Source organism: Malaya genurostris, chromosome 1 (assembly GCF_030247185.1).
Source record: "Malaya genurostris strain Urasoe2022 chromosome 1, Malgen_1.1, whole genome shotgun sequence".
Classification (NCBI taxonomy): domain Eukaryota; kingdom Metazoa; phylum Arthropoda; class Insecta; order Diptera; family Culicidae; genus Malaya; species Malaya genurostris.
Window position 1 is genome coordinate 34,816,099 of NC_080570.1, and position 13,256 is coordinate 34,829,354.

At 37.9% G+C, this 13,256-nt stretch overlaps 1 protein-coding gene across 1 annotated transcript in view; it reads left to right on the plus strand.

Moving 5' to 3' along the window:
- LOC131436485 (transmembrane protein 235) overlaps positions 1-11,915 on the plus strand; it is a 37,150-nt gene extending 25,235 nt beyond the window's left edge. Inside the window, exons 3-6 of the mRNA XM_058605214.1 lie at positions 10,431-10,581; positions 10,640-10,838; positions 10,896-11,061; positions 11,127-11,915. Of these exons, the coding sequence (XP_058461197.1) occupies positions 10,431-10,581; positions 10,640-10,838; positions 10,896-11,061; positions 11,127-11,233 (623 nt within the window). The 3' untranslated portion in view covers positions 11,234-11,915. The remainder of the gene's footprint in view (positions 1-10,430; positions 10,582-10,639; positions 10,839-10,895; positions 11,062-11,126) is intronic.
- Positions 11,916-13,256: the final 1,341 nt, after the last annotated feature.

Below are 13,256 nucleotides of genomic sequence, written 5' to 3' on the forward strand. Positions count from 1 at the left end.
AAATTTCACATAAAACGACGCATCGTTGAATGAGGACTGCACTTATCGGAGGCTCATGCATGGCAGCGATGATAGCTTTTCGAATTCAATGCATATTCACGGTCTGACTACCACATCTTAGGGTCTGATGAATTTTTGACGTTTTGTAGCAAAACTCACCACTGTTCGTGCATTGGCAGGAGAATGCCGAAGATTTTCATTGCACTGCAACTAAAAGTGGTTGCTAATTGATTACGTTGAACCGCGCGAATGCCATTGGGAAATTTTTAATTGGTTCACAGCGTGCGTTCAATTTGTTGAAATTCACCACAACCGTAAACATTTCATTACACAGTTGAATTACCAGCGTATCACGATACCATGAAATTAGTCCCAGCTAATAGTCGATCCGTCCGCTCTAATGGTAAACTAAATGGATTTTATGGCGTCGGAAATAAAATCATTCTTCGATCTCACAGGAGTCAGGAAGCAGATGAATAAAATTCTCAGAAGCTGCCTACAGAAGGGTCGTAAATTTGCTTTTGTGTATGCTGTGTGTGTATGCCTTTTACAGTACTCAACAAACGAAAGAAGGTGTATGAGAAAACAGTTTTAACAGAATTGTGTTGGTTGAGCAAACTAATGTTTGACGTTCTCACAGGTTCTCAAAATCATGTGTGTTGGTTGCATGCAGGTGGTACAAAAACGGAAACATGAAACATAAATCAAACAAAACGAAAGGTAAAGTGTATCGGCAGTTTCGTAATATTTCATCCCAATTCATTTTTTACTCACCACTACCCAGAGCCTACTGAACCCTTCAGGTTGGTTATGTTATACGTGTCAGTAGCCGAGGAGAAAGTGGGCATGAAAATTTTGACTGACCAAAAAATAGCCGAATCTTATAATATACATGACAAGTTTGCCTGAAAACGGACGATAAAATTGCGTCAATTATGAAAGAGGTCTTTCCTTACCGGGGCGCGAAACTTCATTTAGCGGGGAAACGTGATTGATTGATGCATTGCTTTTGTTTTGTTTTTACACAGTATCGCACTTTTCAAAGTGCTCAGAACCGGATTCGCATTTGCGTGTTGTTTATAATTAAATGGCTGTAATGTCTGCGTTAACGTTTTCACAAATGCATACATCACTTCCTTCCTATTCAAATGATATTATGCGTGTTGTTCCGATAAATATTTGACAATAATTGGTTTACGTAACAGAAAATTTGGCAAAATGCTTTCAGCTCAAACGAAAGCAATCGAAACTCGTTATTTACTATCGGCAAAGTTGGTCTGAAAGTCATTTGTCATTTACGTGAATGTTCGAGGCTTACAAATATTAACTTCTTACCCTGCGTTGAAGTTGAAAGTGAAAACTTTTCCTATGTTTAAATCGAGACGAAAGGGTTTTACTTTCTCCATTGGCACGTGAAACTGAATGATATTGGCATTGTCATTCAAAGAAATATATTTTTTCAAATCTCAGAAACTGAAAAACAGAATTGAGTTGATAATCTACCCTTTTTTTCAATGTTAATATTTAAAAAAAACTGTACATACGAAAATTGAATTAGATGTCATCACACCTAGGAAAATTCGCGTCCGGGGCAAAACATGCTTAGTAGGCTTAGCAATCAAATAAGCTCATATTTCGTTTTCCGCGTGTCCCACGCAGAGTGGTATAGTCAAATAATAATACACCACTGCGCAAATAGTGGATTGGATCATCGGAGTGGTGGGAAACCATAAGATGGGTACTGAATGGGAGAGATGTACCGATAGCACTTTGTTGCGGAATTGAACACTGCATTGTGTTTATCTCTCGACACGTGCAACGCTATTTGCCGGTAGACAATGTTCCGAAATATAAAATTCTTGAAACAGAGCTCTGTTTATGGACTACAACTATCGAATGCCAGTTGAAGTGCGGCACTACTATTACTTAACTCTAATCGTTCCGTTTCATATTATGGTCAAAACAAAACTTCATTGGAATCGGTTTTTAGTCATTTTAGTGATAATTCAGCTTCTATTTATTACCGTTATGCAATTGAACTAATCGAGGTGACAAATAATCTCCTTGGAGCTAAAACTAAATGTTCCTATTTTTCAAAGTTTCGCTCTAGGTCAACACGCTTATTTCCGCGATTTTTCATTTTTTTTATCCCACCCGAAAAACAATTTTCCGTGACATTTGTCGAGTCGATGATCTCTACTCGCGAACTGATTTTTTTTATTGATTTTTTTTTTTTTATTCAAGAATATAATGTTTAAGGCACACTGCTTAAGCTCTAAGATGCCAAGGGCTTTTACTAATTTAAAATTTACGACTAACTTAAAACTAGGGTTGTATCATTAAGTAATGTCATATTTGGGTCGCAGTGGTTGACTTTGGCAGATCCAGCCTTCATGTGGTGATCGGCCGGTGAATTGAATATTTCATGAGAGTCTTCCATATGGCGTTGGTGAATATTCATGTTGGTTTTTTTATTGATGATGTTCTGCGTTTTGAAGACAGATGATAATCCGAGAGAGCTAAATCGGACAAGTGTGAAGGACGGGGAAGCAATTGGGACCCTTAATTGATGATTTTGTTCATGTTTACTCTAGAGTTGCTGAGCATTGTCGACGAATTTTCAATTTTCAATCGCTCTAACAAAGCAACATAATACTCATTATGGATGGTTTTTCCTTCCTCGAAAAGTATGCCATGATAATCTAAGAAAACACGCGCCGAGCTAGTGATCCTATAACCAGACATCCGCAAAGATATTGTTATGATTTCATTTGTACTGTCAAAACGGTTCCAATCTGCATGTTTACAATTGCTTTGTTGCTCGTTGGTCACCATCAGTGGGGAGTAAAGACTGTCCCAGAAAGTATGGACGCACTTTGATTTCGTTATAAATAATTCACAAGTGTTAGATATTCAAATTTTATTCGATATACTGATAATATTATACTACAACAACAAAATATTATTCTCAACATTTGCTACTTAGCCATTGTAGACTAGCTGGCGCACCTTCTTGCAAGCGTTCCTCATTAAATTTCGTACAGACTTCTTGGCGACAAGTTTTGACACTTTTTTCCAATCTTTTTCGAACTGTTGAATAATTTCGGCTGCCGAGACAAGTTTCCTTAGATGTGCCTTCGTTAATGCCCAAAATTCCTCAATTGGTCGAAGTTGTGGGCAATTTGATGGATTCATGTCTTTTGGGACGAAAGTGACATTTTTGGTAGTATACCATTCTACCGTTGATTTCGAGTAGTGGCAAGAAGCAAGATCTTGCCAGAAGACAACCGGATGTTTGTGGCTTCGAATCATGGGTAGAAGTCGTTTTTGTAAATATTCCTTGATGTATATTTTGCTGTTCATTGAAGCAGTGGTGATGAAGGGTTTCGAAATCTTACCGCAACTACAAATTAGAGCTGTGCGCCGATCAAAATTGTCAACATCGGCGGCTTAAACGTCTTTTTGACCAGCGGCGGCGGCGAATCGGCGTGACGCTATTTCCTGAAAACATCGGCGGCGGAGGCGGCGCGATTCGGCGTAATCAATTATAAACATATTAAAAATTTTAATATTGATTCACACAGGACAATTTCTCTATCTTATTGTTTTTTCGACCTACAATCAAAGATCCTAATGTTTATGTGATCCATTAAAGCCAACGTAGTGAATAGAGATGGTAAATGGTTTCGAATGCATCGAATTAGAAGAGAAATTGAGATGAGTATAAGTGCAATTATTTGGAGATGGTTGACTATTGATTAAATAAATATATCATTCATATACAAAGGTTTTTTTTTATTATGAGCAAGAAATATGAAGTTTTGTTCGGAACTATTTTTCAAATCGCTTTTTACATAGTTGATAATTATCATGTATGAAAATCGTTTGATCAACTCAAAAAATAAGTATATCTTTTTCATACGTATGTAATTAACATAAAATCGATTTGGCGCTCAAATTCATTCAGATATAAAAAATAATATCAAATTAACAAATTCAAATTTTAATTACTTCACATTTGTAACAATTTCTTATAAAAACGGGTAAATTCATTTGAAAAGTCATAGTAGAAGTAGAAGAAAATGTTTTTACTTTGAGTTGGTAACGTTGATCTTAATTTATTGTGCGAAAGCTAACGTTTATTTAGAATGGAGCATGAAACTTTGTTCAATACCATTTTTCAAATGCCCGGAAATAACAATTAAAGTATCCAAAATAAATGGCACTCGATCGCTAAACATTCTAGTACCCGAGAAATCAACACTACACTGGTTTCAAAAAAAAAATGTTAATCCGAAAAAACCTAACATTATTTATTTTTTTCTGAAGAACCCTCCTTTTCTTGGTTCCATTTTTCATTTTCAGATGTCGTGACCGATAATGTTGCGATAATGTGCCAATAGCTCAAAACCTTTTAAATAAAGACAGAAATAGACTTTGAATCAAATGACATTGGCTTCGGTTGACAACGGTAGTACTGATTTTCAGTATAAGTAGGAGGAAAGTGACTGTACTGTAATTTTCAATGAATTTTCATGAAAACTGTAAACAATTTTCCACATTAATAAAATCATTTTTTCGGCTGATGTAATATTGTCGGCGGCACGATTAAAATGGGATAACCGCCGCGCTGATCATCTTTTTCTTAAATTGGCGGCGTGTCGAAATTATCGGCGGCGGCGCACAGCTCTACTACAAATTGCTTTCCAGACCATAGTTTTCTTACCAAATTTTTCGACTTCAATCGATGTCTCGGACTGGTTTAACACTTGCCCTTCTCGCACTGTATAATATTGTGGTCCCGACAAGGATTTGTAATCGATTTTCACGTAGGTTTCGTCGTCCATGATTATGCAGTTCAAATTTCCAGCAAGAATCGTATTGTACAGCTTTCAAACCCTCGGCCTGATCGATGCTTCTTGTTTCGGACTACGTTTTGGTTGTTTCTGCTTCTTATAGGTTCGAAGATTCAAACGTTCTTTAGCACGAAGAACATTTGACTTCAAAGTGCCGACTTTTTTGGCCACATTCCGAACTGAAACCTCATTCTTTTGCTCGAACGCCTTCAGTTAGTATACGTTTATCCAACTGACGGTTAGCAGGACCTTTTTTCGACCCGTTTTCGGTTTATCCTCAAAGGTGTTATCCTCACCGAACTTCCTGATTGCATTTCGCACGGCTTTTTCATTTACTCCTTCCATTTCTGCTGTCTTTCTCAGTGACAGTCTGCTTTTTGTGTACCATTTGTTCTGCTGAAAGTCTACGCATTTCGAAACAAACTAATGAAAACAAATAAACAACTGCACAAGTAGTTAGAGAAGAGTGTAAACAACAGGACGCAGTCATAAAATTTGACAGATTCTGAACCATTGCGAAATGGCAGCGGTTTTTGGTTGCGTCCAAACTTTCTGGAATTTATTGATGGCAAATAATGATTAAAAGATATTTGAAAGAACCGTGAAAGAATATGCAAATGCTTTATGTTTTTTTTTGTCACTGAATTTAAGTAAAACAGAGAGATACACTTCATATTTTGCTAAACACGATACCTTCCGGAGAGTTGGATGCATTATTATTTTGAGAGATTTGAATACAAAATTTAGCAGTATTTCGTGTTTTACTTTTAGTGAGATTTGTGGCTTATTTTTCTAAATGAGTAACAGTCAATGCGTTACTTTGTAGTAAGTTTCTAACGTTACGAAAATGTTCTACGTTTTGCCTTTCTCTATAGAAAGGTATTAGAATTGCTGGAAAAACCGACTTTCGAACGGAGCCTCGGAGACTCATAGTGTTATATACCATTCGACTCAGTTCGACGAGATCGGAAAATGTCTGTGTGTGTATGTGTGTGTGTGTGCGTATGTGTGTATATGTGTGTGTGTGCACTTTTCGAAGATATTTGAACGCGCTCAATGTTCTCAGAGATGGCTGAACCGATTTTAACAAACTTGGGCTCGTTTGAAAGCTACTATCGGGCCATTGATCAAGTTCGAAGATCAAATGGTTGTGACTTTTTCCAGATATATGATGGTATAAGTGACCGACAAAACCGCTCTTAACACATGGATCAATAAGTCCCGAGACTAAAGCAGAGATGGCGCTCGTAGTAAACCAGTAACCACGTCTTATTAGAGTACTAAACTTTGCTTGAAACGGGTCAAAATTTTAAGTCGATCCGACCAGAAACAGCTGAGTTATCGAGGTTGGAGTAAAGTCGTTTTGTAGTTTGTTTAAAAAATGGAACAAACCGAGTTTCGTGTTTTGATAAAACATTGTTTTTTAATGGGTAAAAACACCGTGCAAGCGGAACAATGGGTTGAAAAATGTAATCCGGACTCTTGTCCATCAAAAGCAACGAGTCGGTGGTTCGCCGAGTTTAAACGTGGTCGTACCGACACAAATGACGCGGAACGCTCGGGTAGACCTGTGGAAGCCGTTACACCGGAAAATGTGAGTGAAGTGACAAAAATTATAATGAAAGATCGTCAAGTCAAGCTCCGTGAGATTGCTGAGATGACACAGATATCATATGGAAGTGTATTTACTATCCTTCATGAAAAATTGAGCATGAAAAAGGTTTTTTCCAAGTAGGTGCCGCGATTGCTTTCGATGGAACAAAAACAGCAACGAGTCACCCTGCCACAAGTCGATGAAAACAATGGCGAAATTGAACGAATTGGGCTTTGATCTGCTTCCCCATCCCCCATACTCGCCAGATTTAGCCCCCAGTGACTACTGGCTCTTAAAAAAATGCTCCAGGGAAAAAGATTTGGCTCAAATGAGGAGGTCATCGCTGAAACTGAAGCTTATTTTGAAGCGAAAGATAAATTTTTTTATAAACATTTCAAATTTAATCCACATATAATACAGAAAAAATATTCACTCATGCACTTGTTTTAAATATGCAAATATAAAAGCCCGGATATATATCTTTCATGTTTTGTATAGCCTTCTCACCAGGAAACGCAACTGAACTGCATCCCATTAACAATAGTTTGGTGCTACTTTTTAGATTTACGATTGACAGTGTCCCAATATATTTTGACAAACGACAACCGATGATTTGCCAACATTCTTCGATATCTTTGCGAGCGAATATTATGAATTTTCGCGAAACACAAGCAAAATTCTTACAACTATCACATCAGAAAAAAAAAACAAATCTCAAAATCCAACAGTAAGCATGATTCTTGTTGAGGTTGACTCTGCGTGTATTCAACGAATTTGTGCTCTGATTTCAATCAAGTCGCTCTGCAGATCAATTTAATTAAGAAAACAATGATTAGGATTAAGAGCTTCGGTTGCAAACTTTTGAAGCTTAAACACCTACAGATGATGATCTGTAGGAATTCTGTGCTTATTTAGAAGTCACACTTTGTCATCTATCACACAAAAAGTAAATCCGAAACCATAATTATTTCAACAAGTTACTTTTGGGTGAGAGTTGAGCACGATCAATATTTTCGGTAAATGTGCGTTTCAAACAAGATTCTTGACGAAGTCCTATGATCGACTGAGCCACATAAATACCTGAGCATGTGTTTATCTTTTTATGTATTTTTGAGCATTCGTCATAATTTGTTGGTTAAGTTAACACCATGCAATTTAATATTTTTTGATGTGCGGTAGTTATTCTAAATGATAAGCGGAGATAGTTGGTAATAAAAATCTGCACCTATCAATCGGTACAACTACGATGCCAAAGTTATTCAATTTTTGAACCGAGAAATTCGCAAGTGAGGTAATTTGCAAATTTATATTGCTGACAGTTAGCTGTTTTTTTTCGAATATTATATAAGCTTGGAAATAGTTACGAAAACTAATCGGTTGTATGAAACTGCAATTTTTTTTATCTCTATCATATATGACAGCTTTTAGAAAAACAATTAAATCTTTCCTTCATTCACCGGCTGGGCAATGATAAGCGAGATTTTGTTGTGTCTCTATTGGCGGCTGTTTTACTTACCCCTTTTACTTTTTTACCTGGGGGGCAGTAGGATGAATAATGTATCCCGTATGGGCATTCGACCAGAAAAAGCTTGGCAACCACTGATTAATAGCAGTAGTGGAGCAAACTGTTTTTGCATTTTTCAACAATGGCTGTTTTCCTAAGATTGTGAGCAGCTACTTAACTAGCTGATTTTTCAATGACGGAGACCTTTTCAAATGCAAGTAAACCATTTCGAAGCAACTAAAAATTGAAAACGGAAAACACTTCAATCATTCATAGGAATTTACCACTTTTTTAAATCTTCTGACGATTTTGGAACTCTGGACTGAACAAATTTCGTTCAAAAACGAATCCTGGCAATTTCTGGGCAAGAAAAGAAGCATATTTGTTTAAGAGCGTTCTGCATCGTTCGATACTATTAGTGTTCGGATGGCCCCAAGTTTTTTTATGAGGCAACTTTACCCACTGTTACTCAAATAGCTTTTAATCAAAGCCTTAACATGTGACCGAGCGTTGTCATGATGAAACATAACAGATCGGCTGAAAAGTTCGTATCGTTTCTATGAGAGGGCGCCACTAGAATTAAATCCATACCATTTTCAGTTAGTACCAACCTTCAAAAGATACGTGTATAAATTTGACAGCTGTCTGATTATTAGTTTGTGAGATATTGCATTTTGAGTGAAGCTACTTTTGTTATTGTGAAAAAAATGGAAAAAAAGGAATTTCGTGTGTTGATGAAAAAAAGTGCCGCCGATACCCAAAAATGGCTTTATGAGTGTTATCCAGACTCTGCACCGGGCGAAGCAACAATTCGTAAGTGGTTTGCAAAATTTCGTACTGGTCATATGAGCACCGAAGACGATGAACGCAGTGGACGTTCAAAAGAGGCTGTTACCGATGAAAACGTGAAAAAAATCCACAAAATGATTTTCAATGACGGTAAAGTGAAGTTGATCGATATAGCTGACACCATAAAGATATCAAAGGAACGTGTAGGACATATTATTCACGAATATTTGGATACGAGAAAGCTTTGTGCAAAATGGGTGCCGCGTGAGCTCACAATCGATCAAAAACAACCATGCTGAAATTGAACGAATTGGGCTTTTAATTGCTCCCTCATCCACCGTATTCTCCAGATTTGGCCCCCAGTGACTTTTTTCTGTTCTCAGACCTCAAGAGAATGCTCGCTGAAACTGAGGCCTATTTTGAGGCAAAGGACAAATCGTACTACAAAAATGGTATCGAAAAGTTGGAAGATCGCTAAAATCGCTGTATTGCCTCTGATGGCAATTATGTTGAATAATAAAAAAGAAATTTTGGCAAAAAATTGTGTGTTTCTATTAAACGATACGAACTTTTCAGCCGAACTGTTACCTATTTTCTTCAATGCAAGCTTTCAATATTTGCCTTGATGTTACTCGAGAAAACATACGTCACTGATAAAGATGCTGAAATTTAATTCTATACTGTTGTTCATTCGTTTCCAAGCTTCCAATATGACACAAAAGATCTAGCGTTCTTGACCGAAGTCTACTAATGGTGCCATCTCTGGTAAAACGCTGGAAACTTACCTTCACTTATTTACAATAAGCTCAATCGGTACGATGAAAAATAGATTATCAGTCGCCATAAAACCATTCTCATACAACAATTCCACTACCAAAAAGCAAACCATGTTCCAGTCAGTTGAACTTTCTCACTCGTATCTTCAGTATTTCACAAACATATGTTGACTGTTTCAATCTGCGAAGGATGTGTCGTACAAATCTGTGTTTGAAGGTCGGTGTTATCGCACCCAGTAGGTGTCTCAGAGCCGTCTGAGGGCACCAACGTCGACCAGAAAATATATTTGAAATAGTATATTGACCAATACGTCAATCAAGTCACCGGTTGCTGTGGAGCAGAAAAATTACGTAACACTCACCCGTTGGCTGCACTATGCGGCATCAAAGTAAACTGCAGTTCTGCTCGGCCGAACACGCGGTTCGAATCGAAGAGTTTAGAGCATCTCCACGTGCTGTCAGCTTTGTTTGGGTGACGATCGTCTCCCGGTGAACGGTTCCTTACTGTCTTGCCTTACTTGGATGCCAGAAAACTTGATTCTTCCGGCATCGGTGCCACAGAGAAATGGGATTAGATAAGAATGGTGAGGGCAACGATTATAGTAACGCCGCTTGCTGTATACTGTTGAAGCGGTATTCGTCCAATCGGATTCATTTTTCGCACCACCACCAAATTGGACGAAACGAATGAATGGAAACAACGCGGTTTTTCGTTGGCCACCATTATATTTCTTGGTATGTAGGGCGTAACGGATTTTATGTTGTAAATATTTTCGGCATTCGATCGGCATGAGTAATGTCCTATTGGCTAAAAACAGTTTTATATTGATTACTTAGAAAATTTGAAAAGGTTTTGAATTTGACCATGTTCGCATAACTAACGAAACCCTGCCCTCTTTTCTTGCTTCCAGTTCAAATCTACCTCTCGCCGGTGGAAACGCACTGTTCCAACATCGACTACTTCCCGCTGACCGAAGAAGACAAAACCTCCACGGCATTCAACGAAGACATCATGGCCCGTCTGCATCTGGCTCGTTCCGTCATTGCTGCTTTCATTCTCAGGTGGGTACTATTTACTGCAGGAGGATCGATCACACCCTAAACGGTATCGTCATTCCAGTTTCATTGCCATCTTTTGCGCCTTCTGGACTGGCCTGTCCGGCTGTTGGAAACGTTCGGCCGGTGCCATTACGGCGACTGCAATCCTGATGCTGACTGCTTGCCTACTAGCCGCCGGTGCGATGGGACTCTGGCATACCGTCGAGTTCTTCGAGAAGGAAAAGGTCGTCGGCGATGACTACTATCAGAGCTGGACAACGGTAGGACAAGCTGGAATTAAATGAATAAATAAACAAGTAAATTTCGTATCACTTCAGGTTCTTCGAGACAACACTCGCATTTCGTACGATTGGTCTTACATTGTTGCTTGGGCCGGCGTTGCATCCAGCTTGCTAGCATCGATCCTCCTTTCGGGAGCTGCCGTTTGCCTGCGAGGTGAACGCGAAAAGGAAGAACAGCTCAACCTCCAGTATCTGATGCCAGGTTGGTACCTAGAATACTTTCGAATGTACCACAACCGCCTTAACCAAAAGTGTATCCCTTTTCAGTGTATCCCCAGAAACAGCCTCCTTACCCCTATGGTGGTTTTCCTCAACCTCAGCTCTACCCGCAGCCATATTATCACGGATCACAGTACGGACCGTACAACTACTAGACGCAAACGGATGAGTGATGTTTCTGCAACCTCTGACCTCCCTGATATGCTGTTCTTGTTCATAACGAGTAAAGATTTACAGACAAAACTCAGTGAGATCACTCGAAAGATCCCGATAACGATGTGAGATAGTCTTATCGCTTAACACAATCTTTAAACAGGCTCCTTTAGAGTCAATGAACTCCGAACAAGTCTCCTCAATATCTCCAACAAACAGTGCTCGCGCTTTGATTTTCCGCACATTTCTTTGAAATGAGCAGATGAGTTATTGTGGGATAGCGAAAGTACGAAACTTTTACTCAACCGTTTCTTTTTGTTTTTCATATACCACCTACCTGGATATCGTCTTCCTTTTCCGTAAATTACTATTACAATTTCACAAAACAAAAAACATGAATGTTTGTTCAAGTGTCATTCTATTGATCGAGACTATTCTATTTGATTTTAATTTTAACACTGTCTATGTTTAAGTTTAGACATTTATATTTTAAAATTGACGCAAATCAACGCAACTAGACTGTAAGGTAAGCTGATTGATTTTTTTTGTGAAAAAATGATGATAACGACAGGCAAGAAAGTAAATGCGTAATGCTCGTTTGTATTATGTATAGGAAGTAATTTAATGATATGCTTTAAGAAAGAGAACGTCAAGAGAAATATATTTTAGTTATAAACCGATAAATTTCTAAGTGTTTCATTGCAAGCTGTTGGATATTAATTTAAAATATTAGAATGCACAATTGATTGATACCCAACATGGTCTGATGCTTCAACTTACGTTCCCTAAAACACCGCTGCAAGTAGATTCTGCAAGATTCTACAAGAGCAATCACCTTATAACAATTTCTAGGTTAGGTAAGCTGTATTTTTATTTAATTAGCTTCAAATACAATCGTTGGTCAATCAGTCCCCGATTTGTTACACAGATGGCGTCACTAAATAAAATTTAATTACATTTTTTTTATTAGTTTGTTACTTGTCGTGCATTCTCATTGATATTACTTTTGGAAAGTACAGAAACACTACTTTTAATGAAAAAATACTGTGCAAGCAAAGAAATGGTTTTAAAAGGTTATTTGAGGTTATTTTCTGGAAATTGTCTCAAAAATTCAGTCAATCTTTAAAGATAATCGGAAACTGAAATGAATGCAGATAGCAGAACTTCATAAAGGTATTGAAAGCAAGCAGGCCCGTGCGCAGGTATCATTCAAGGGGGGGAGGAGGGGGGTTTCAAGGGGGGTGAGGATTGAAGGGAGGGAGAAGGTGCAAAAATTTGAAACACATCTTTATTTTCTATATAGGGGTGCAAATCAGAAACTCAAGGAAAAATACACGTAGAAATGTGGTCAGGTTTTAAACACTTACAGCTCAGTATATTTTGTATCAATTATTAATATTATTTCATCATTTGATTGGAAATATTTCTAAGATTCGATTTGAATGTATCAAGCCACGTATTTTCAATTATAAATGATTGAAAATTTGATTAGTAGCGAGCAGTGTCCTATTTTGTCTGCTAAAAACCTCCGGCATATCGGATTTCCTTGCCAAAGACGACGATTTTGAAGGAGTAAGCGATATATCAAAGGGAAAGCATCGCTCTGATTGGTCAATCGATGCAAAAGCAAAGCTGCTGGAAGCACACGAATCTATAAATAGAAGCAAAATTATAGCTAAAGTTTCAGTCCTACGTGTAGCATGCTAGAGGTAGGTTATGGCTAGAAAGCAAGACAAAAAGTGCCATAAAACGATTTGAAGCTTTAATTGGTATGCTCTGATCTTGTGTCTTGCAAGCTCGGATGAAATTCCATGTTATGTCGTTTCACCTGAGAAATTGACAATTGCTCAGGGTAAATTTCGAGTGCTTAAGATTAATTACTAATTTATATAAGAGGAACTCGATCGATAATGAGAAAACGTTTATCGCTTCAACCGAAATCGCAGAATAGTAGAGAAACTTAACGCTATAAAAATAACTGCTTGCATACAAAACTTGAAAACAAGCTTGGCGAAGAGAAGCTTA